Source organism: Pogona vitticeps, chromosome 6 (genome assembly GCF_051106095.1).
Source record: "Pogona vitticeps strain Pit_001003342236 chromosome 6, PviZW2.1, whole genome shotgun sequence".
Taxonomy (NCBI): domain Eukaryota; kingdom Metazoa; phylum Chordata; class Lepidosauria; order Squamata; family Agamidae; genus Pogona; species Pogona vitticeps.
Genome location: NC_135788.1, coordinates 2,208,054 through 2,232,728, shown reverse-complemented (window position 1 = coordinate 2,232,728; position 24,675 = coordinate 2,208,054). Strand labels below are relative to the sequence as shown.

General features: G+C 50.7%; 1 protein-coding gene across 3 annotated transcripts; it reads left to right on the top strand.

The window, feature by feature from the left end:
- Positions 1 to 607: 607 nt before the first annotated feature.
- Positions 608 to 22,468, top strand: LOC110091501 (D-serine dehydratase). Of its 3 annotated transcripts, none has more exons than XM_020815651.3 (9): positions 619 to 775; positions 1,592 to 1,655; positions 7,915 to 8,063; positions 9,933 to 10,213; positions 11,505 to 11,682; positions 17,867 to 17,988; positions 20,599 to 20,788; positions 21,746 to 21,851; positions 22,001 to 22,468. In XM_020815651.3, exons 3-9 carry the CDS (start codon positions 7,915 to 7,917, stop codon positions 22,088 to 22,090), a joined length of 1,116 nt encoding a protein of 371 aa, XP_020671310.3. In that variant the 5' UTR covers positions 619 to 775; positions 1,592 to 1,655; the 3' UTR covers positions 22,091 to 22,468. The 3 variants fall into 3 exon arrangements, with proteins under 3 accessions (XP_072858871.2, XP_020671310.3, XP_078234528.1); XM_078378402.1 differs by lacking the exon at positions 619 to 775 and adding an exon at positions 785 to 1,092; XM_073002770.2 differs by lacking the exon at positions 22,001 to 22,468 and having other exon boundaries at positions 608 to 775; positions 20,599 to 20,838.
- Positions 22,469 to 24,675: the final 2,207 nt, after the last annotated feature.

Here is a 24,675-nt window from a genome sequence, read left to right as displayed (position 1 = left end):
TGTGAAAATATTAAAAATAAAATCCTAAAAAAACATATTTCTAAAGGTGATGTTTTCTCAACTGGTCATTAGGGGGAGCCAGACACCACACCATGAATAGTGTTAGCTGTCAAAATAACGTTCGTTATAATTCGCGTTTTTCAGCATCCGCGGGGGGGGGAGGTTACTTAAAGTGATGCCATCTCCGCATCATCTAAAAGAGAAGAGGGGGATATTCTTCAGACAGGTTAAGTACAGGAAATAAAATTGCTTTCCCTCTGTCCACTCCTCAAGGGCCAGAGGTTACAAAATAGTTTTTTTTTTCTTATGGCAAAAGCACGTCCAAATAATTTTCCCCTCTCTGTCTTGCAGAAAAGAAACCTCCCTCCTTTATTTTTATTTTTATTAACCCGGGGCCGGAGGGCTCTCTCCTCCCCCCCCTTTTTTCCCCCCCTCTGACTTTGGGAGGAGAACGGGACCTTGCAATTCCACTCCGACCCACAGGTGGCGCTGCAGGCGGGGGGGACGATATCGGGTCGGGTTAGAACGGAGCGCGGGCGAGTCCGCCACCGCAGAGACGAACGGGATAGCCGGCGCATGCGCTCGCTCTAGCCGACCAGGACGGCCTTTGTGGTTCTCCTCCCGGGAGCGGGCGGGGACGTTGAGCGGGCGGGCGAGATTCCATTGCCAAGGCTGGCTCGCTTTGCTCTGAAAGCTCCGCCCACGGACCCTTTAACTCCTTCGTGGCCGGTCTGCGCGGAGCAGCCCGTCTTGGGGAAGGCATGGAGAAGCCTTGGTGGGTGGGCTAAAGACGGGGGTGTGTGTGACCCTTGGAGGCTGCTAGTGGCGGGTAGTTCCACACGCCTTAGACTGTGTGGCATAGGAGCAGCTCTGGTCGGGGAAGTTGGCAACTTTCTAAGCAGAGGGGGAGGCGGAGAAATCTTTGGCATTTTGCATCTGTAAAAAGTCTGGTTTTCCTGCTGATTAAAAGTGTTTTTTTTTTTTTTTGTAGCCATAGAAGCGCCTGCACCCAGGTCCTTTTTAGCTCCAAGGCTCAGATCTTGGATGACCGGCTTCTCTGCCTTGCTTTCCAGCTGGTTCCCGGGTGCAAAGGTCTGCCCTGCTGGCTCAGTCTGTTGGTGGAAAGGATTTTGCTCCCATTTCACCCTTTTCTTGAAGGCTGCAGTTGTTTGCACAGTTGCACGTTTTTTGCTCTCAGGCCGCTGAGCGGCTTAAACAGTAAATGCAGAAGGCGATTGTTTTGGAAGAACGGCTTTTTGTTCCCCTTGCGGCCTCCTCCACTGAGCCGGACCGAAGGGGGGACCCTCTTGGTGCTGGCCTCCCCACTTTTCACCCAAGGAAGCAGAGGAAAGGACAGATTGCAAAATCTCCCGGTAGATCCCTCCTTCCATGGGTGCAGGGGGAAAAATCTGGATTTTTTTTAGCATGCTTTATAATTCCAGGACCTTTTTGCAAGGCCAGGCACCCGGTTGACTGCAGCCTGTTGAGACCAGCTGGTTTGGCCAACTCCCAGGTGGAAAGTTTCGCTCCACTTCCCAGGCGGAGGAACTCACTCCCTGCCAAACCTCAAGTGATCTCTCTTGTGTTTCAGATCTGGACTCTGACCCGGAGGCCCGGGAGGATCTGGAACGGCAGGAGAGCAACTGTGTTAAGAGGTAGGTGTTTCTTTTCTGCCTTAAGATGTTGGCTTTTCCCCCCTCCGAATGCACAGATGGGGAGTTGTAAGACGGAGCCAACCGCCTGTCCTCATTTAGGGGAAATCAACTGGACCATAAAGAAGGCTGACCACTGAAGAACTGATGCTTTTGAATTGTGGTGCTGGAGGAGGCTCTTGAGAGTCCCCTGGACTGCAAGGAGAACAAACCTATCCATTCTGAAGGAAATCAACCCTGAGTGCTCATTGGAAGGACAGATCCTGAAGCTGAGGCTCCAATCCTTTGGTCATCTCATGAGAAGAGAAGACTCCTTGGAAAAGACCCTGATGTTGGGAAAGTGTGAAGGCAGGAGGAGAAGGGGACAACAGAGGACGAGATGGCTGAACAGGGTTACTGAAGTGACCAACATGAATTTGACCCAACTCCGGGAGGCCATGGAAGACAGGAGGTCCTGGCGTGCTCTGGTCCATGGGGGTCACGAAGAGACAGACACGACTAAACGACTAAACAACAAATCCGGTCTGTCTCAACCAGACATGGATAGGGCAGCCCTTTGCAAACAGGATGGGCAACTAAACCCCTTAAACAGAGGACTGCCCTGCCTAAATGGGCCATCCGATGCAAAGGGGGAGAACAGCGATCCTGATGTGGCCCCTGAGCCAGTGACCAGCACCTGGACAGCATCTCCCCCAATCAAGTAAGATCACTCTCTTCCTGGTTCCCTGTTGTGTTTGAGCAGGTAAACTAACATGTGGAAATCAGCATCTCCTTTGGCCTTCCTTTTTGGCAACGCTCGGTGAGTTTGAGCATCTGGCTTTGGACCAGAGGTCAGGGGTTTGAATCCCCATTTTGCCTCCAGGGAGAAGAGCCAGTCTGGGTGGCCTTGGGCCAACTGCACCGTCCCAGAAGTAGCAGGAGAAGAAGGGAAGGGGGAAACCACGGCTGAGTATCTTCTACCTGGAAGACCTCGACAGCACATGATTATTATGTATTAAGCAGGCAGCTAAACCACAGTGCACAAAACTGGCATGTCTGCCATACTGCTTTGCTGGCTGATCACCATTCCTTCTTTTTCTCTGGTGTAAGCATGAAACCCAAGCTGAATATGAGCCAACTGTGTGATGTGGTTGCAGCAAAGGCCAATGTAATTTTAGGCTGCATTAACAGAAGTACAGTCTCCAAATCCTGCGAGGTACTAGTTCCCCTCTATTCAGTACTGGTTAGATCTCATCTAGAAGACTGTCTCCAATTCTGGACACCACCATTGAAGAAGGATGCTGACCAACTGGAGCAAGTTCAGAAGAGGTCAGCAAGGATGATCAGGGGACTGGAAACCAAGCCCTGGGAGGAAAGGCAGAAAGAACTGGAGCATGTTTAGCCTTGCAAAGACGGAGGGGAGAGAGGAGAGCACTTTTCAAATACTTGGAAAGGTAGACCTACAGAGGAGGTGCAGGATCTGTTCTCCATCATCCCCAAGTGCAGGACACGCAACAATGGGCTCAAGCTGCAGGAAGCCAGATTTCGGTTGAATATCAGGAAAAACTTCTTAACTGTTAGAGCAGTACGACAAGGGGACCTATGACCTCAAGGGGAGGTGGTGAGCGCTCCAACTCTGGAGGCCTTCAAGAGAAAATGGGATGACCCTCCATCAGATCTGCTTGGATTTGGATTCTTGCCTTAAGCAAAGGGTTGAACGTATTTCTATGGTTCTATATAACCTCGTGTTGCTCCCTTATTGCTTGATTTGTTTAACCTATTGTTTATCCTGCCACAGGCAGATCCTGTGCTGATGGTCCAAAGATCCTCGGGTTTTAGCAAAACCGACCAAGACCAAAAACAGGCAACAGCATAATACCATAGCGCAACCAAACCACACCAACTCCTCATGAAATGAGCCGAGAGGCATAAAAATGGCCAAGCAATCAAATCATGAACCAGCATTTTCTGGAGAGGGAAGGTGGCCTTGTTAGAAGCAACAAAAACATTGTCTATTGAGGAAATAAAATGAAATAAAAACCAAAGGCATTCTAGCCTGTAGAAGCCTGTCCTATTCCATGGCTACCCACTCAATGCCACCATGCTTTTGGTTTTTATTTCATTTTTTAATACATATTTTATATAGGCATATACTCGTGCGGACTAAACAGGTTCCTTGTTTGAAAATTCTTGCGGCACCTTAAGGACGAACCAGTTTCCATTCGGCCTGAACTTTGGTGGACTTCAGACCCTGTCCTCAGCCTGTCCGGTTGCGTTGGAGGAAGTGGGTAAAGGTTATGTGGCGCAGTGGTTAAAACGTTGTACTGCAGCTAAAACTGTGCTCAGGACCTGGGGTTCAAATCCCAGGTAGCCAGCTCAAGGCTGACTCAGCCTTCCATCCTTCCGAGGTCGGTAAAATGAGTACCCAGCTTGCTGGGGGGGCAATGTGTAGCCTGTATAATTAAAATTGTAAACCGCCCGGAGAGTGCTTGTAGCGCTATGGGACGGTATATAAGTCCAAAAAATAAATAAAATAAAAAATAAATAATAAAAGCTGTGAGTCTTTAAGAGGCCACCAGACTGTCAGTCGTATTAACTAGTTTCAAAACCCCAGAGTAAATAAATAAATTTTTGCTTGGCATTGAAGGAAGGTTTGACACACACACACCCCAAGTCCGTGTCTGAGCCTTTAGTGCCAAGTCCCTAGTAAAAACAAGTTTTTCCACCCGGAAAAAAGAGGGTGGGTGGGTGGGTTCTGAGTTGAGTCTGAATCATTGGGGGGGGGATGAGTCGAGTCAGAGTCCAATGATGGGTGCAACTTAGGTAAAAAGGTAAAGGTTCCCCTTGACAATTTTTGTCCAGTCGTGTTCGACTCTAGGGGGCGATGCTCATCCCCGTTTCCAAGCCATAGAGCCAGCATTTTGTCCGAAGACAATCTTCCGTGGTCACATGGCCAGTGCGACTTAGACACGGAACGCTGTTACCTTCCCACCGAGGTGGTCCCTATTAATCTACAGTGGTGCCTCGCATAGCGAGGTTAATTGGTTCAAAAAAAAACATTGCTATGGGAAAACATCGTTAAGTGAAACGTGTTTTCCCATAGAGATGCATTGAAAACCGGATAATCCGTTCCAATAGGAACGGATTATCCGGTTTTCTCCCCCACTATCGGGCGCAGCCCTTTGGGAGAAGCCTCGGGGGAGGGGGGGAAGACGGCATCGGCTCCTGCCTTCTCCCCCACGACCTGGCTTCTCCCAAAGGGCTGCCCCGACTGTGCTTGCAGCAGCGGAAGAGGTGCCCGGTGGAGGAGAAGGCAGGAGCCGATCTGTCATTTCTCCTCCACCGGGCACCTCCTCCGCTGCTGCAAGCAACTTCGGGGCAGCCCTTTGGGAGGAGCCGGGCTGTGGAGAAGAAAGGGAGAAGCCCATCCGATCTCCCCTCCCAACCATCGGGAGCAGCGGGAGAAGCTGCCCGGCGTGGAGGGGGGGGAGATCGGATGGGCTTCTGCCTTTCTTCGGAGCAGCCCGGCTCCTCCCAAAGGGCTGCCCCGAAGTTGCTTGCAGCAGCGGAAGAGGTGCCCGGTGGAGGAGAAATGACAGATCAGCTCCTGCCTTCTCCTCCACCGGGCACCTCTTCCGCTGCTGCAAGCACAGTCGGCCATGCCTCCCACCCTTCTCAAGCCGCAGGAGGTGGGTGGTGGGTGGGAGGCATAGCCGGACTCCTTGGCAGGCACCGCGGCTCAGATCGGATCGGAGCCGCGGTGCCTGCCGAGGAGTCCGGCCATGCCTCCCACCCTTCTCAAGCCGCAGGAGGTGGGTGGTGGGTGGGAGGCATAGCCGGACTCCTTGGCAGGCACCGCGGCTCAGATCGGATCGGAGCCGCGGTGCCTGCCGAGGAGTCCGGCCATGCCTCCCACCCTTCTCAAGCCGCAGGAGGTGGGTGGTGGGTGGGAGGCATAGCCGGACTCCTTGGCAGGCACCGCGGCTCAGATCGGATCGGAGCCGCGGTGCCTGCCGAGGAGTCCGGCCATGCCTCCCACCCTTCTCAAGCCGCAGGAGGTGGGTGGTGGGTGGGAGGCATAGCCGGACTCCTTGGCAGGCACCGCGGCTCAGATCGGATCGGAGCCGCGGTGCCTGCCGAGGAGTCCGGCCATGCCTCCCACCCTTCTCAAGCCGCAGGAGGTGGGTGGTGGGTGGGAGGCATAGCCGGACTCCTTGGCAGGCACCGCGGCTCAGATCGGATCGGAGCCGCGGTGCCTGCCGAGGAGTCCGGCCATGCCTCCCACCCTTCTCAAGCCGCAGGAGGTGGGTGGTGGGTGGGAGGCATAGCCGGACTCCTTGGCAGGCACCGCGGCTCAGATCGGATCGGAGCCGCGGTGCCTGCCGAGGAGTCCGGCCATGCCTCCCACCCTTCTCAAGCCGCAGGAGGTGGGTGGTGGGTGGGAGGCATAGCCGGACTCCTTGGCAGGCACCGCGGCTCAGATCGGATCGGAGCCGCGGTGCCTGCCGAGGAGTCCGGCCATGCCTCCCACCCTTCTCAAGCCGCAGGAGGTGGGTGGTGGGTGGGAGGCATAGCCGGACTCCTTGGCAGGCACCGCGGCTCAGATCGGATCGGAGCCGCGGTGGCTGCCAAAGAGTCCGGCCATGCCACCCACCCTCCTCAGGCCGCGGGGGTCCGGCCATGGCTCCCACCCTCCTCAGGCCGCGGGGGGAGGGTGGTGGGATCCATCCGGATCCCCCCACCCTCTCCCCGCGGCTTGGATCCGACCCGCGGCAGGCTACCCCATGCATGGTCGGACTCCTGAGAGTCCGACCATGGCCGGGGAAGCCGGCCGCGGGGAAGGGGAATCCCAGCGGTGGCCTCGGAAGGACCCTTCAGAAGGGTCCTTCCGAGGCCACCGCAGGCATTTTCCCCCAACTGAGCTGCGGGAGCACTCCTTCGGAGGCTCCCACCGCTCAGCTGGGGGGAAATGGTGCCTATGGGGAAAACATCGCAAAGCGATTTTTCCCCATAGGCAACATCGTTATACGATCGCAAAAGCGATGGCAAAAATGCCATTGCTATGCGAATTCATCGTTAAACGGGGCACTCGTTGTACGAGGCACCACTGTACTTGCATTTTTGCATGCTTTCGAACCGCTAGGTTGGCGGGAGCTGGGACAAGCGACGGGCGCTCACTCCGTTGCGTGGATTCAATCTTACAACTACTTGGTCTTCTGACCCTGCAGCACAGGCTTCTGCGGTTTAGCCCACAGCGCCACCACGTCCCTCGGTGCAACTTAAGTCTGACGTATTTATTTATTTTTATTTATCCCTTCAACTTGTATGCCGCCCACCCTCTGCCAGATTCTCTGGGCGGCTTCCAACATCCATTAAAACAATTCAATTAAAACAAGCACACTAAAAACAAATACAGTTAAAATCAAAAACAATTTGCAAAAACAATCTAGATCCACAACTATCTAAAATTGAAATTAAAAACCTTCAATTAAAAACATGACAGCCATTCCAGTGACTTGAGTCCTCCATTCGTGCTTTGAAAGCCCAACTCAAGAGACGGGGGGGGGGGGGACCCCATTCATCCAGGGACCAAATTCAGAGAAACGGTTCACGGGGCCCATGTTCCGGCGCTGGGCAGACCCAAAAGCAAAAGGTGGGGGCTCACAATTGTTGGGGTTGCATGCTTTCCAGTTGCTCTCAGCTTGCAGCAATCCTAATCGAGGTTTAAGGTACGTGAGATGTTCGCAAGAGCGCTCCATCATCTCCCCTTGAGTTTCCGTCAATGAGCAGGGATTTGGCTTGCTGGTTGGGTGGCAAAGCCGCTTCCATATCTTTGCCTCCTTCACCGTTGGAAGCTGTCTAGGGTCCCCCCAGTAGAGAATACTCTGCTCCGAGTGGCGTCATCTTCCCAGGATTTCTCAGACCATGATCTTTTCCCTCCTCTTCCTCCCGGCAAGACAGGGGTTGCCCAGGTGTGTCGGACTCTGAGCATCCTTAGCTGGGGGGGTGAGTTGTGGAGCCCAGCTCTCTGCAGGGAGATTTCATTGTCCCGAGGAAGTCCCGTCACAGTGTTTAATTGTGCCAGGAATTCAATTTGGAGTCTTCAAGAGCAACTCTCCCCTCCACGGTTGGCCTGGTTCCATATTTTTTTCCCTCTTCTTTTACTTTACTTTACTTTTATTGAACTTATACCCCGCCCCTCTAGACAGAGTCTACTCGGGGCGGCTTACACGAGTAATAAAACACAATAAAATAAACCTACTAACGACTACTATCTTCTCAGATGTGGGCCGGACGCTGCGTGGAAGAGCTGCCCAGCCCGGCCTTCATGGTGGACCTCGATGTGGCGAAAAGGAACGCGGAGCGCATGGAGGAGCGTTGCCGAGACCTGGGCATAACCCTGAGGCCTCACATGAAAACCCACAAGACCCTGTGAGTGGCACAAGACCCTCTTTTTAGCAGCGATCACAATTGTGCACCTTTTCTTCTCTCCGTGAGGTTTTGGGGCATGCCGCTTTTATGGTGTTTTGTTTTGTTTTAACCTTCAGCTGGAGTTTTACCTGCCTGCTCAGTTTCACTCCTCTAGCTCTTTCGTTCTAAGACGAGGATGAGCATTTGGTCCCGAGGTGTTGGAATGTGTATGTTGTTGAAGTTTGGTTTGAAGTCGGAACCGTGCCATCTGCCCGACCCACCGGATCCTCCCAGGCTCGGCTCCTCCACATCGCCACCGCGAGGGAGGCCCGGAAGTCTTCCTCAAGAAGCAGGGCCTTCTCCGTGGTGGCTTCAGCCTTATGGAACCAGCTCCCGGAGGAGCTACACCTGACACCCTCCCTGGGGACTTTTAGGAAGCAACTCAAGACCTGGCTTTTCAGGGAGGCCTTTCACTCCGACCCTGGTTGACCGTTTGCCTCCTGTCCTGCTATTCCTGGCGAAATGGTCTCCGTTTACCTTTGGTTTTTATGTTGGTGTTTTCATTTTACTGCTTGTTTTGTTTATTTAAGATATGTTTTAACCTTCTGTTGAAACTGCCCAGAACAGTGCATCTGCACCTGTGAGACGGTCTTTTAAAGAAACAAGTCCCAGGACCACTGCGGTCGGAGCCACTAACAGGATTTCTCAACCCACCCACCTCCACTCCTTGCAAAGGGACTTTTTCTGAGCCACCTCTTCTTCAGAGCTTCAGGCACAACCCTCCTTATTGCTTTTAGGGTCAAATTACACATCATACTGTCCATGGTTCCTGAATAGACTGCTCACACGAGCTGTTCTTATTCTGCCAGGAAGCAGCTGTTGGGGGGGGAGGAGGAGGGCATCAGTCTTGGGAGCCTGTGCCTGAATGGGCGCCAGGGGTCCAGCGAGCACTCCCCAGGAGCAAGGGGGCAAATGGGAAGAAGCCATCTTCTGTTTGGAATCAGGGACACTTTCAGGATCAGCCGATGCACACACTCCCCCAGCTGCTTTTTCCTTTAAAAAAAAAAATACAAGGGGCCTGTTTGAACCCATGACTAGGACTGCGAGAGAGAGGCAGAAGGTATTCCTAAGAAGGGCCACCAAACTTTCTGTGTAGCCGCAGAAAACTGGAGGGTGGGCAGAGGTGAGAAACATTTATTTTTCAGTGTAAGCTGAATCACAGAATTTCTGCCCCCACCCCCACCCCAGGCAGCATGGGCAGTGACTGGGTGGAGGATTCTGGGAACTGTAGTCCAAACAAGGAGTGACCGCCTCGTCAGGATTCCTGTCCTTTTGTTTCATGGGTTGGTACCGTCCCCTTTTTATTTTTCTTCCCTAACTGAGCCAACCTGAAAGTTGGCATAGACTGGCAAGCGCCCTTGCTCCAGACCACGCGTGATCTCGCGTGGACTGTTCTGGTTCTTAACAGAGTGTGTCTTCTTTACATGACCCGATTCGTAACAGGTTGATCTGCCATCTGGCGGTGTGGCTCCATCCGAAGCCATTCTGGGGTTTGTGCTCATTGCTTCGATTTATATACCAACAGCCCGGAAAAACCCACAACAACTATATACGATCCCATGAATGCATGGGCCATTTACAGCACAGATAAAAACGCAGTAGTCGATAACATTAAAGGAAAGGGCAGAAGAGTCGTGCAGAACCAACACCAGGAGGCGCAAATTGCAAATTAAATGCAAAGGGAGACATAGCAACAGATACCAAATGCTTTCACTGAGTTGTGTGGTTGCATTCATTTTGCCTGGAGGACCCAGAGGTCACAGCTGTTGCAAACTTTGATTCCCAAAGTTTTGATTCCCTTTGATTCTCCTTGACTCCTCTTTTGTACAGGGAAGGTGGGGACCTCATGACCGGAGGCACACGCCGGGGGATCGTGGTGTCCACCTTGGCCGAGGCCCGTTTTTTTGCCGACGGCGGCTTTGACGACATCCTGTACGCTTACCCGCTACCTTTTGACAAGGTGGAAGAGTGCGCCACCCTCGCTGAGCGGCTAGAGGCCTTCCATGTGTTAGTGGACAGCCCCGACGCCCTGGCCCTCCTGAAGAGACGGCCTTTGGGACATGGCAAGCGCTGGAAAGTCTGGCTGAAGATCGACTGTGAAAACGGCCGAGGTGACGTCTATGTTCAGTGCATCTTTGAACATAAAATAATGCATTTGATAGCAAGCTGGGAAAAGGATTTGCAACGTCCTTTGTTCATTATGGTATTTAAAACATTCTTACAAAATACCGTATTTTTCCATGTATAAGACGCCCCCCACTTTTTCTAATCCAAAATTAAGAAATCTAAATGGGGCTTAACAAGTGTAGGGGGAAAGGGATGAAAGCACTGCAGGATTGCTTTGATCCCTGCTTTTCCCTCCACTTGTTTTTGTTCTCTCCTCATCTTCCGTGTATAAGATGACCCTCAATTTTTAGTCTAAGATTTTAGACAAAAGTATAGTCTTATACATGGAAAAATACGATACCTTGTTGGAAAATCAAAAGATTACATTACTAACCTTGTTGCACATCGCTTATTCACTTGTTTGGAGGAAGCTAATTGGATCGCTCAGTGAGTGAGGTCTCTGGCTGGTAGTTCGATTCCCGTCTGTGTGAGTTCAGCCAGCCTGGGTGGCCTTGGGCCAGCTGCACTGTCCCACAGCGCCCCTAGAGGAAGGGAAGGGGTAAAACACTTCTCTCTATCTAGAAAATCTTGGAAAGAGTCACCCTAAGCCAGAACTGACTTGACGACATGTGATGATGATGATGATGATTCATTTTAAAAGAAACAGATTTTAGAAATTACAAGAGAACCAGCAGAACTTGATATAGTCCTTCAAAACGTTTGTAAGGGACCCTGAAAAGGTAACCATTTAGAAAACAGTATTCATGGCACCAGCGAGGCGACTTTCTCCCATGTTGCCACAAAAATGTAGCTTTTTCATTCCAGAAAAAAAATAACTTTTTATAAGTCACTATGTCTATTTTGAAGACAGGAGGGCCTGGCGTGCGCTGGTCCGTGGGGTCATGAAGAGCCCGACACGACTTAACGACTCAACAACAAATGTGTATTTTAGCATTAAATCCATGTTATAGGACAAAGTACACATTTTGCAAGCCTGTTGGCACATGCTTTAGGCACGAACTAAGAAGGGTTGTGTTTGTTTATTTCTCCAGTCTTGGCCCTTATATCCTGCTTTTCCTCAAGGAGCTTCTGGATGGCTCCATCCGCACCCACGCTGTCCTCACAACAGTCTGGGCGGTAGCTGAGGGGGGTCACGCCTGAATCTGTTGTACTCAGCATCTCCCACTGCCTCGTTTTGCCTTCGACATCCCTTGTGGCAAGACAAGCATGTGCCATGCTCCCAATACACACACACACACCGCAACTGTGCCTTTTTTTTCTTGTGCTTCCTTCCAGCCGGCCTGAGGCACCACGACCCGGCCGCTCTCGAGCTGGCGAAGTTGATCGCCGACGGGCCGACGGAGCTGGCCGGCGTCTACGCCCACTGCGGCAATTCATACAGCGCCCACGGGGTGTCCGAAATCCAGTCGGTGGCTTGGGCCACCGCTGTGCAGACTCTGGAGTTTGTGAACAAGTAAGTGTGCGAAACCGCCGATGGCGTCCCCTCCCCGTGGCGTCTTTTAATTCCGTGGCTGCTGTCACCATCTGCAGTGATCATGGAGCCCAAGAAAGTAAAATCTGTCACTGCCTCCATATCTTCCCCTTCTATTTCCCAGGAGGTGACGGGACCAGTGGCCATGATCTTAGCTTTTTTGTTGTTGAGCTTCAGACAATTTTTTGTGCTCTCCTCTTTCACCCTCATTAAGAGGTTCCTTAATTCCTTCTCACTTTCTGCCACCAGGTTGGCATCATCCGCATATCTGAGGTTGTTGATATTTAATCGATACCCGACTACATCTCTGCAAAACCGTGGCTGGGGATGGCAGGCGGTTCCCCCCCTCCAATCTTCTGTTTCAAGAGCCATCTTTGCATGTTTTCTCCCAGCTAGCCACAAGGGGGCAGCAGCAGGCTAGGATTAGAGCCCCCTTGTGCCCCATGGGGGTAGAGGGAGAGAGAATTTCTGTGTCTTTCTGTGTGTGTGTGTGTGTGTGTGTGTGTGTGTGTTTGTGGGCAAGAGAGAGAAAGAGTGGTCCTCACCGACCAGATAGGCGGGGTATAAATTAAATAAATAAAATAAATAAAAATAAAAGATCAGATGTTTCTTCGGTTGACAGATTAGTTGCAAACAGGACAGGAAGTGGCACGAAGTTGGGTGGGGCAGAAAGAGAGAACGAGGGGAGAGGAAGACCTCGGGAGGGGAGAGAGAGGGAGCCTGGTGAAGAGGGGATGAAATACTTTCCAGACTTTAATCCCCCACTTTGATGTCAGCCGGAGGCCAAGCCAGATGGGAACTCGAACTTGGGAGCAGGGTGGGGGCGAGGCGACGGAAAAGAGCCCGGGTGGGTCTTTCCTCTGAGCAACATGGCTTTGCTTCTTGTTGTTTCCAAAACAGAGGGAGGATTTAAAAATAAGAGGGAGAGCAAAGAATCTACCTTTAGCGCTTTCCGTTCTTCTCTGAAGCAAAAGGGGTGTATTTGACTTAAAAGAGGAGGGGAGTGAAAACAGAGGACTGAGGATCCTTAAATGGGTTTCTTGCTTGCTCATCTGATCTGAGTTCTCCATAGCAGCAAGAGCCTGGCCAGAACAAAAAGCGAAGGAGGGCCTCTTGACTGGATACAGGGCAAATTTGCTCTCAATAAGAGAGAAAGGAAGATTTGGGAGTAGACCCCGGTGTTAAATTCGCAAACGGCAGCGAGTCTACTGACCTGCCCGGTATAGTCAGCGTGTTCTTTTATTTGTTTCTTCTTGCTCTTAAATAATACTAAAATTTTAAAAAAACACTGCTCTTTAGGAAATCTTTTTAAAAAGAACCCACCTTTTGGTTCTTTCTAAGGAGAAAGGCGGAATAATTTTTTTTAAAATAAAGAGTAAATACATTTTAAAGAAACCCACTTCCCTGCTTGAACATGTTTCCCTGACTGCTGGATCAGCCCCCACCCTACCCCAAATCCAACCTCTGGCTGCCTGCCCTGGACAGAAACTGCATCTGGGAGGGTAAAAGACAAGACTCTGGCTTGCTCCTGTTTCAGGCTGCTGGCCTTCTCCCTGCTTAGAAATAGACTGCTCCTGAGAGGGGGTGTTCTCTAACTCCGTCCAACATTGCAGAGCTGCTCCCCAACACCTGCAGAATCCCATAAGGCCCTTAGGATGGGGCGATTGATCCTATATCTCCTGGTAATGAACCCCCCCCCCCCCAGTGGCACAGGGTTCTTGTCTTTTATTTCAAAAAGTTTGCCTGGCCCCGTCTTTGTAATTCTTATTTAAAGGAGTCAGATCTGGTGCTCTTAAGACTGTGGAACTCCCTCCCACTGGAGGCTAGCCTGGCCCATCTTTGCTCTCCTTCTGCAAGCAGGCAAAAAGACCTTTCTCTTCAGGCAGGCTTTCCCTGAATGCTGCCTGAGTGTAATTTTTTTTGATGGATTGCTTTACTTTATTGCTTTGAACGAATTTTTTTTAGTGTGGCTGGTTTATTGTCTTTTAATGTGTTTGATCCTTTCCCAGCATTTGGACACTTGCTGTTTTCAGTCTTAGATATTTAAGAATCCAGCGCTGGCGGGTGGATTCTGAGAGTTGTAGTCCCTCCCCCCCAAAAAGGAAAGATTTTTCTAAGCTCTGAGATGAATGCAACAGGCACACCCTGCACACGACTAGCCCACAATTGGGTTTCCTGTGAGAAAATAAAACAAAGCCCCCCCCCCCCCGTCCGCCAGCCTCCTTGTTGTTTATGGTCCAGGGTGTGAAGCCTTTTTATGAGCCCTGAGAGAGGAGGGCACTGGGGGGGGGGCTGCAACACGGACGGGCAGGGGACTTTGACCCTCTTTGAAGAGGGGGGGACATCAAAGGCCAGGGGCGGGGGGGGGGAGGGCTCACCTGAGGACCCAGGCGTCTCTTTCTTCCGTCTCTTTCTTCTTCCGAGCAGGAATATGTTTGCCCTCCCACCTGGAGATCAACACAGGAAGCCCGGTAGCATTTTTCTCTCCTGCCCCCCCAATAAAAGCAAGCTAGAAATTTGCATTTATGGCCTTTTGACTGGAAAAAAACTCAGGGTCTGGGTTTTGTCTGTCTGTGTTTGTGTGTGAGCTGCTCCTGTTGGGAAAGGGGGGTGGGGGGAATGAGGCATTATTCCCATCAGGAAAGAGAAGGACTCAAATATACAAGTGTAACCCACCATCATTGGAAAGATCTCTCTTTTTCAGGAGAAAGATGGGTTTCCGTGATTTTTGAATGAATGGAGAGCCCTGGGCTTGTGCATCGTGGCTGCGCAGGACACACACGCACCCATGTGGGGTTCGACCAGGCCTATATGGGTCCATCGGAGGAAAGGAGGATGGGTGGAGGACTTTTCCTCCCAGTTCAAGCCAGAACGTGCCAGAGAAGTGAACGGGGCTTTTTCTACAGAGGCCCAAAAAACCCCACATCAGCGTGGTTCTTAGTCCTGTCGGTTGGGTACGTGGGGGAGCCTCGGTCTTTCTCTGGCTGCTGGGGGCCAGATCCCTCTCCGGGAAGGGATGCCTGCCAGATGTTCCCTTGAAAGATGCCCGCTTCTCTCCCCCATTCCCCCCCCTTGAGGGCCAGGCTAGATTCAGGAAGGTGCCGAGTGGGGTGGGGTGGGAGTTGGCAACGGGGGGGGGGTCCCAAAGGGCAAACGGCTGGTCCATTTTCAAGGGCAAATGCGACCCAAGCTGTCCGAGGAATTGAGCTAGGTTTTAAACATCAGAGCTGTGGGGTGGCATCCGTGTGCGTGGAGGGGTATAAACGGTGTTTTTCTTCACAATAAAAAAACCCAACAGGAGTCTTGGGCTCAAAAGTTTATGCCAAGTGAAATAGTGTTGATCTTTTAGGAAAGACCAACACTTTTCAGTTGGCATAAACTTTGGAGCACCACCGCCCGGTTGCGCCTGGGGAAGCCGGCGCTGTTTCATGGGCACGGATTCCTGATTAGAAGGTGCTTTGAAACTTCGTGAGACTCTTCGTTGCTCGAACTTGGAATGGTTCCTCTCTCTCTCTCTTTTTTTTTTGGGGGGGGGGAACTACAATTCCCAAACTCCACCAGGCAATATGTCTAATGGGAACTGTGATCCAAAACAAAACATTTCTAAACATTGATTTAGAGAAATACCAACTGCATTTTTTAAAAAAATTGGGAAATCAGTCCTCATGTCTGCCTGGCCCGACTCACCAGAACCTGGGAAACTCACTTTTCTGAACTACGGTTCCCAAAATCCACACTGGTTGATTGATTCACGGTGCAGTCCCAAAAAAGCGAAATGTCCATGGATCCAGCCTTTAACAGTTTTAGCAGAGTCCCTGCAGAGAGAAATGTAGCAACTCGGGGGGGGGGGAACTGTGCTAGGATTCTTCTCGCTCACCCGTTTTTCCCCAGAGAGGTCTGCTATGAACCAGATGCTCCTGTCACGTGACTTTTGCGCCAACAGCTGGAAATGTTTTAAGCATGAATTGACCTCAGCTAGGACGAGGCTGTTCTGAGTCACACCGTCCTCAGTTTCTGAGACGTTGAGAACCTTTGTCCCTGCATCGTATCAAGCATGTATAATTTATAATTTTCCATGTTTTTGCAATGTGTTACTCTTCACTCCCTGTTGATGCAGGCTCTGTGAGCTGTCCTGGGCCCCGACGGGAAGGGTCCAAATAGATATTAAATGGCCGTTAATCATAGCACAAATAAGAACCATTTTAAAAAGTGCTCCCGACATCAGCAGAAAAAAAACGGCCTTGAATGGCTTTCGACCGACCGGGATTTTCTGCTGTGCTTTGGGCCCATACAGCAGCTTCTGATTTTTCCTTTTTCTTTTCTTTTTTTTCCCCTAAGGGGAAAAGTCACAAGTGACAGGAAGGGAAAGGGGTGTTTTTTTTTTTCCTTCCTAAAATGAAAACTTGAGACCGTAAAACAGATGAGGAACAGGACAGGGTAATGCAGTTTTATCTGGTGGGATTTGCCCCAAAGGGTCTCACGGGCTCAGCGGTGCTGAGAGCTCCTCGCAAGCTGGCGCTTGGCATCCGGGCGACCTCCGTTATTTATGGCCTCTTGTCTTGCTGGGCCTGCCATCCCTCTGATGCTTTCCAGGCCTTGAGCTGAAGAGAGAACGGCTAAGGATGCTTAAAACGTGTTGATCCACCCACATATTTTTCTGCCTGTGCAATCACGTCGGGAGGACCGTTCTTGGAAATCACCCCCCCCCACCGCACCCCCATCCTTGGGGTAAAAGTCCTCCCAACCTGGTCCTGAATCATCAGATCAGCTTCCTGGGGATCTGTTTTATATTCTGTGCCTCCTCTTGGTCTGCATGGCATTGGTGCCAGATCTTCCTTTTTTTCTTTTCTTTTCGGACTACAGTGCCCAGAATCCACCAGCCAGCGCTGACGTCTTTAAAAAAGGAATATGTTCAATCTCTGGTTCCCCCACTCAATGAATGCTCCCTTTCGACTCCAGAGAAAGCCAGCTGTCCATCAGGCCCTCCCACAATTTATTTATTTATTTATTTTTAAAAAAAAAAATTTAACCTGCCTTTCTCTTTTGAACGAACCCAAGGCAGCTTATAGCATTAAAAAGACAACATTTAAATGTTCCTTAGACATGAAATAAGGATGAGGATTATTTTTTTTGAGTCAACACAAAGCTGGGAAAGTTACTTTTTAAATGAAAGTAATTCCTGTTCCTTGCTGCTTGAAGAGTATCTATTATTTAGGGGAGGGATGACTTTTTGCCTTACTTGTTATACGGCTAGTTACTTTGCCAGTTTCTCCATGAGGAAACCTAACGGCAAAATATTTGGACATTGCTTGTCAGAATTCTTCTAAAAGTGCAGTCTAAAGTACTCTTAAGCCACTTTTGAAAATAACTACACAAGATTACCCATTTAAACCAATGTAACTTGGATCCTCTTTACGACAATAATTTGAATTGGGATGTTGTTACACTCTCATCACTGAAAAAGGTAATTAGTTACAGGCAACGACATTACTTGTAACTCCTTCCACACAGTCTCTTCGACTCTTAAGTGCCAGGATCGAACAGGTCAAATGCCACTGGCTGTGCTAACTGGGAAATTCTGGTCACCATCACCCAAAAAAGGAACTCTCCTTCCATTATTCCCAGTTCACCTGGCCAAAGCCTATCCCAGCTACGGCAGAGCTTGGAAGCCACTAGTTACAGAGCTCCCCATAGTTACCTTTTGGGTAATGTGCATGTCACCTACACTTATAAAGTTACTTCTTAGGTGCGAGCAACCTTTGGGCCTCAGGGGTTCAACTGCAGTCTTGCAGTCAAGACTCTGCTCACAAGTTTGAGTTTGATCCTGAGGGTCTGAGGTCCCTGGTTCAAGTTTGACGCAGCCCCCCATCCTTCTGAGGTGGGTACATGGAGTCCCCAGCTTGCTGGGGGGGCAGCGGGGGCCATGCGTAACCTGTATCATTGAATTGTAAACCCTCCAGAGTGTGTTTTAAGTGCTGAGGGCCAGCATTTCAGCGGGCACACTGTGTTTTGCTTTGCTTTGCCAGCCAAGTTATTTGAACGCCTAATTGCTTTGAATCATTGAAAGGGTGCTTTACGCCCTTTTGGAGAGCCAGCGTGGGCACCTCAGATTCCTAAGAAGCTGATCTTTTCTTGTCCTCTCTGACTGTCTTTTTTTTTCTTCCAGGCTACGGAAAGCTGGCATGACCTGCCCGGTGAGCAGCATCGGCTCCACACCCTCCTGTAGCCACCCTGTGCCCGAGATGGCTCGGCTCGGCGAGGTCCACCCGGGGAACTACATTTTCTACGGTAAGCCTGGAGACCCTGGCATCGGAGCAGGGCCTGTGTGCCAGGGGACGGGCGCCTGGGTTCTTCTTGGTTTGCAAATCCGCCCCTTTCCACCAAGAAATTTAGCATGGCATCCATGTAAGGGCTTCTCCCACACTGTGGCATAGTGGGGAGGGGGGACTGGTGTGGGACACCCCAGTATGTTCCTCACAGCTTTGCACCATCCCGACGTCCAGAATGCCCAGCGGTCATGGCACCTGGAGGGCGCCAGGTTGGGGAAAGCATGGTGGGCTTGAGGTATATATGTGTGTGTATATATCTCAACATCCAAAAAGCTAAGATATCATGGCCACTGGTCCCATCACCTCCTGACATATAGAAGGGGAAAATATGGAGGCAGTGAGAGATTTTAGTTTCTTGGGCTCTATGATCGCTGCAGATGGTGACAGCAGCCATGAAATTAAAAGATGCCTGCTTCTTGGGAGGAAAGCAATGACAAACCTAGACAGCATCTTAAAAAGCAGAGACACCACCTTGCCGACAAAGGTCCTCATAGTCAAAGCTATGGTTTTTCCTGTAGTGATGTAGGGAAGTGAGAGCTGGACCATAAAGAAGGCTGACCGCCGAAGAATTGATGCTTTTGAATTGTGGTGCTGGAGGAGACTCTTGAGAGTCCCCTGGACTGCAAGGAGATCAAACCTATCCATTCTGAAGGAAATCAGTGGAGGGACAGATCCTGAAGTGGAAGCTGCAATACTTTGGCCATCTCATGAGAAGAGAAGACTCCCTGGAGAAAACGCTGATGTTGGGAAAGAGTGAAGGCAAGAGGAGAGAAGGGGACGACAGAGGACGAGATGGTTGGAGAGTGTCATCGAAGCAACCAAGATGACTTTGACCCAACTCTGGGAGGCAGTGGAAAACAGGAGGGCCTGGCGTGCTCTTGCCCATGGGGTCACGAAGAGTCGGACATGACTTAACGACTAAACAACAACAACATCTCCCCCCTGTATGCAACCCAGACCCTCGAGAGCTGCCGCCTGGCTGGAAACGATTCCCATCAAGGAAGACACATGGAAAATGTTAGGCAGGCATGCCAAATTCCACCTGGGTTTTGCTCGAAAAATCCACGAGGAAAAGAGGACCAGGCTCGGCGTTCTTTCCCCGCATAATTTTATGTAGATTTACTGCTTCATCTCCCGCTTAACACTTTCCATGTGTCTGTCTCCCCTCCACCCAGAGATTCTTCCCTAACATTCCCAGGGAGGAGGAAAGAACGAAGCCTGGAGGGGGTTGAATTGGCCTGAGAGGGGTGGGCGGGAGGGGGTTCCTCAAAAAGATTTTTAGGACAGCTGTGCTCAGGACAGGGCCAACGAAGAGTCACACTCCGGCTGTATTTATTTCTCTTGTCCATTAAGTTATTTATATTTAGAGATCTCGGGGCAAGATACTGGTGATTAAAAAAAAACATCCCTTCCTTTATTATAAAACGGTTCCAAGCAATTCAAGAGGATAAGAAAATGTCCTCGGTTTCAAAGCCCAGGGTCTGGCTGTTTGCAGGATCCCCCTAAAGGTTTGGCCAACCGAAGAGTCGGCCCTTAAAAGGGCCGGGCTAATGTTCTATCTATTGTTCCGTCTATCTATGAATCCATCGATCCATCGGCCGATGGACCGGTGGGTCTTCTACCCCAGCTAGGTGGGGGTCGGCTGCTGCTCTGGGCGGCTTGGAACAGAATGTATGCCTCAAATAAAAACATGGTCAAAAGAAAAGAGATACCCAAACCCCGTGCAAGGCCAGGTCCCAAGATGGGGGCGGCCGTTGCATCAGCTGAGCAATCAAAGGGTCAAAGAAGAGCCTCATCCAAGCGGGAGAAGATTCTCAAAACCAGTGTTTTCGTGTGCCTTCAGAAGGCCAGGAGGGTGGGGGCCTGACGCACCTCCACCCAGAAGGGAGCCCCATAGCAAAGCGGCCGACACGGTTTCTCCTTGCAAACTTCTGAGACTCCCTTTGGGTGACCCCCTGCAACGTCAAGGAGGAGGAGCGGACGGTGGGAGGGGTGGTAAATCTGGAGGAGACGCGCCCTCCCAAGGTAGACCTCCCTTTGGATGATGGGGACCGGAGTGACCCTACTTGCTCCCCACTGGCTGGGCTACCTAGTGTCCTGCAGGAGAAAGAACTCTGCATAGGCTCAGAGGCATTCTCCCTGTTGAGCAAGCATGGGGGGGGGAACGGCCTTCGTAACCTTGTCCTAGAGGAGCAGGTATATAAGCCGCATCCGGCGTCTGAAAGGCTTCCAGGGATACAACGTTCAACAGGACCCATCGTAGATGGGCAGTGGGGTCATCTGACCCCAGGGGAGTGGGAGGTGGGTCTCTCCCTCTCCCCCCTGGGTGTGGTCCAAAGCTCAGAAAAGGTAGAATTTAGTACTCCAACCCCCCACGTTTCAAACGGCGATGTTAATCTGCTGATTTAGTTAATAAGACCGTTTTCATGATTGCAATTCAGCGCGTTCTTGGGCTCTTGTTATTTTTTTTTTTTAACCTTGTTTCTTAAGATGTCTAGAAGGGAGGAAAATAAAAGTTCCTTTTTGTCATCTTGACTTTTCCACCCGTCCCCGTTTCCCCCTTCCCCAGATGTCCAGCAGATGATGATCGGCTCTTGCCAGCTGGAGGACGTGGCTGTCCGGGTTTTGACACGAGTCATCGGCCACTATCCGCACCGCAACCAGCTGCTAGTGGACTGCGGCTGGACCGGCTTGAGCCTCCACAGTTTGGGCCAATTGCCGACGGGCTACGCTCTCGTGGAAGGTCATCCGGAGCTCAAGTGAGCAAAGCCGGCTTGTGACAACCAACGGGGAGTATGCCCGCGCGCTCGTACGTGCAGGCGTGCGTGGGGGCTGTGCCTGTCGGTTCGAAAGCTCAGGAGAGTTCCAATTTGGAATGAAGCTTCCACTTAATGCCACGGATCTTTGTGGATTCCTCTTCTGGATGCATACATTTTCTTTCCCTCAGAATTTTGGGGGGGCATTTAAGGAAACGGCTGGAGCAAACTGTGAGGCACCTTTTCTTTAATATATATATATAGACAAAAACAACTTTTGCACAGACATCTAGTGCTTAATTAGCTCCAGTTTTCAGGGGGAGACGTGAAGACCCTTGAGACGAGATGATGTGGCAACTAGGTTTTGCCTCAAGAGTCACAAACAAACCAGGTTTACTTTCTGCAAAAAAAGAGAAACCAACCAGGTTGTTAATTGAACAAATAAGGCACAATGTGAAAAACTCAAGGAATGTAATTTTTCAGAGAGGGAAGAAACTGGGATGAGAAGAAGGGAGCGCGAGCGGGGCTTGCAAAAAATTCCTTCTTCGAACTACAGATCCCAGTATCCCCCACACTGGCAGAGGGATTCTGGAAGTTGTCATTCCCTCAAAATTAGATTTCCTGCCCCACAAGCATAGAAAGAGTGAGGCTTCTTTGTGCCTTGGTGTGGGGCAGAAGAAGGGGTGCGCCGTGACAGGTTGTGAGATGTGGTGGAAATCACACACTAGACAACTTGCGTCAAGTATATCCCCTCAGACGGAACACAACCCTCCTGGTCCTTCTTTCTGCGCGCCGGCGGAAGGAGGACCAACTGAAATACCTACAACAACACAGGACTGGCGCTGGCTGCATAGTGAGGGAAATTGGTGGTGGGGGCAGCGGAAGGATGAGGAAGGGCGACTTAATTCCACAAAACAGATTCCCGGTGGAAGACAACGGAGTTCCTCTCTTGCCTTACAGGTTGGTGGGAATGACCCAGGAACACGGCAGGATCGAATCCCTCACTGGGAAGTTAGATTTTGCCAAATTCCCCTTGGGCAGCGTCCTTCGGCTGGTTCCTTATCATGTAAGTGTGGTTGGTTTGTACGCATCCTGGAAGGGAGGAGTGTTTCTGCCCATGTGCCGATTGCCCAGCTGCATTCTCTCTCTTTGATTCTCTCTCTTTTTCTTCCTCCACTGGCTGTTTTTACCCCCACCTCTCTGGGTCCCCCACAGGCCTGCGCCACTGCCGCCATGCACCCCCTCTACTACGTCCACAGCGGAGGCCGCGTGGTGGCGACGTGGAAGCCCACCCGAGGCTGGTAGAGAGACAGGGGCGGAAGGAAGCAGAGAGGAAGACGGTGCGGCCAAGAAGAATGCTTGCTACAGTCAAAAGCAAAAGGGGGGTTGTTTCTCGGATGCAGGACAAGCTTTCTGTGACTGTGGAGAAGTTCAATCCGTGCAGCACCCATGCGCGTGCAATGTATGCTCACCACTACCACCACATGGACAAAAGAATATCTAGCAGACGGCTGAGATGATGCTCCTGGAGTAGCCCACTTCTGGCCAAAACTAGTCTAATTATCTTAACCTGTTGATTTGTTTTTCATTCCCCCCCCCTTTTTCCCGTTCCATATCCGTCCACCGTTTTAAATTGTGCAATGCTGTAATACGAATAAAGAAATGGAACATTTGGTCCCCAAATGGCGAGCTGTAACACACACACACACCCATCCTGAAATATGATGTGCTGTTTAAATGTAAACCCCCCTCCGCCCCCCTCCCGCCTGCTTCAGGCCTGAAAAGTCCACCGTTTTCTTTTATTAACTGGAAACAACCAGCTGGTTTCAGGGAGCTGAAATTCCAAAAAAAAAAAAGTCAGACATCAGCTGGTCACCTCTGGTTTCGGTGTTTCCGAAAAAGCCTCTTTTTGTCAAAAACTGTGGCTGAAATGAGATTAAAGGAGAAATCATGCCCCAGAAGCACCTGTGACTATTGGGAGCTCTTTTGAGAACCTTGTTTTTTTCAGGTACTAGGTTGTGGGTTGTGTTGTGGCCTGCCAGAGTTTTTTTTGGGGGGGCGAGGGGAGGGAGGACAAAAATGGACCCTAAGCCCTCATACCTTGCCCGGGCTTCCCTGCAATAAAAATGTTGCAGAAGCCCGGATTTTGCTTCTGCTCATTGATTTATTTATTTTTTTACTTGCAATTGGAAATGTCACGATGGGTTGCAAAGGACAGGATCGGAGATCAAAGGAAGGGTATACTTTTTTGGCGGTGTGTATGTGTGTCTTTCACAAGTTGTTGCTTGAGGGAGGCCCTTCTGTCTCTTTTCATCCACGGACGAAAACCACCAACGTTTTGGGTCAACCCCAAAACTGAACGTCCGTCTTCATCGATTACGAAGGGTGCCATGGTGGTTGGTGCTTCTGCTCTGAGCCGGTACACCCTTCTTGATCACTGGAGCCGCTGTCTGCCTCTCGCAGGCCAGCCTGTGTGCACGTGGCCACCATTTGGGGCTCTTCCATCCTCCGGCCCCTGAAATGTGGTACCATCTTGCCTGATGAGGAGTTCTGAATAACCTGAAAGCTTGCCGTGTTCGTGACATTTTAACGGCCTCACAAAGGTATTCAAGGACCCTGAGCTTTGTTTCTTGTCATGGTTTGTTCACCTGGCTTGTTTTGGCCCAGAAGGTCTCTCAGGTGGGCGTTTTCTTTACACACAGGTGCTGTTATGAAGCAGGACAAACTCTGGCCCCTGGCAGATCAGAGAGCCAGGGCTTGAGAGGTTAATTTCAGAGATGGATTTATCCTGGGTGCGTCTGTCCGTAAGGAGGTTTAAATATTTGAAGGAGGATTTTTCAAGGGATCAGTTATCTGCTTTACCAATTCTCTGTAACTTTCTTCCCGGCACCGACGTGGCTGCTACCCACCCACCCCCGTGCTCCCAAAGGCAAACATAAATGAAGAGACTAGCTTTTAAAAAGTAAAATAAAATGTATGCCTCTGAGCTGGGGGTGGGGGGAACTCAGGGAAAAGCCATTCTGGCCGCTGAAGGCTGACATAATCCTGTGCATGCTTTATTGAAATAAAAAGGAACCATGTGGTCACGGAATAAGCTTTGTAGCTGCATAGATCGGTCAGTGGTTTGGTTGGGAGTTCGATTCCTGCCCTGGGCCTCCTCAACAGGCTGATGATCCATACTCTTCCCACCCTGAGGTTCCAAGAGCAGGATGATATATTCCCCCCCTCCCATAAACTCCCCTTCAATGCCACGCAGCATCACACAGAAGCCACCCTACGTCTCTTAAGGCTGTTGTGCCTTGCCCAGTTGAAAGGCTCTGTATAACTGTAAAGCTTGCCTTGACCTTAAAAGAAAAGAAAACACAGGCTGCTTTTATCCCTAATCCAAGATGTTTTGCTTTCCACCGTGAATAAAGGACCAGTCACTGGACCAGACCATGGTCTTTCCCCAAGCGCCTTGTTGATGGACTTGGGACACACACACACACACCCAAAATTCCCACACCACCTCTCCCCTTCTTCACAGCCATGACTGAAAGATTAGAGCCAGGCAGGAGGGCCAGGAAAGCCATAAGAACCCAAGATCCAGGGACTTGAAAGGGGTCCAGGCCCTGGATCATAAAATTCTATTGCCCTCTGCCTCCCCTGATGACCGGCCGGCCCTTCTCTGATGTCTCTCAATGGCCCCCTTTGAAGTCCCTCGCCTCCTGTCCATTCTTTTCCCTTCTTTGCATTCCCCCCCCCCCCGCAAAGAAACCATTTGTTAACTCTTCAGCCCCACTTGCAGGAGGGCGTTCATCCTCCATTCCTGCGTGCAAGCCAGCTGGCCGAGAAACACCTGGACAACAGAGATGGAAAGGGGGCTGCCTGCAGAATTTTTATTTTTGAAG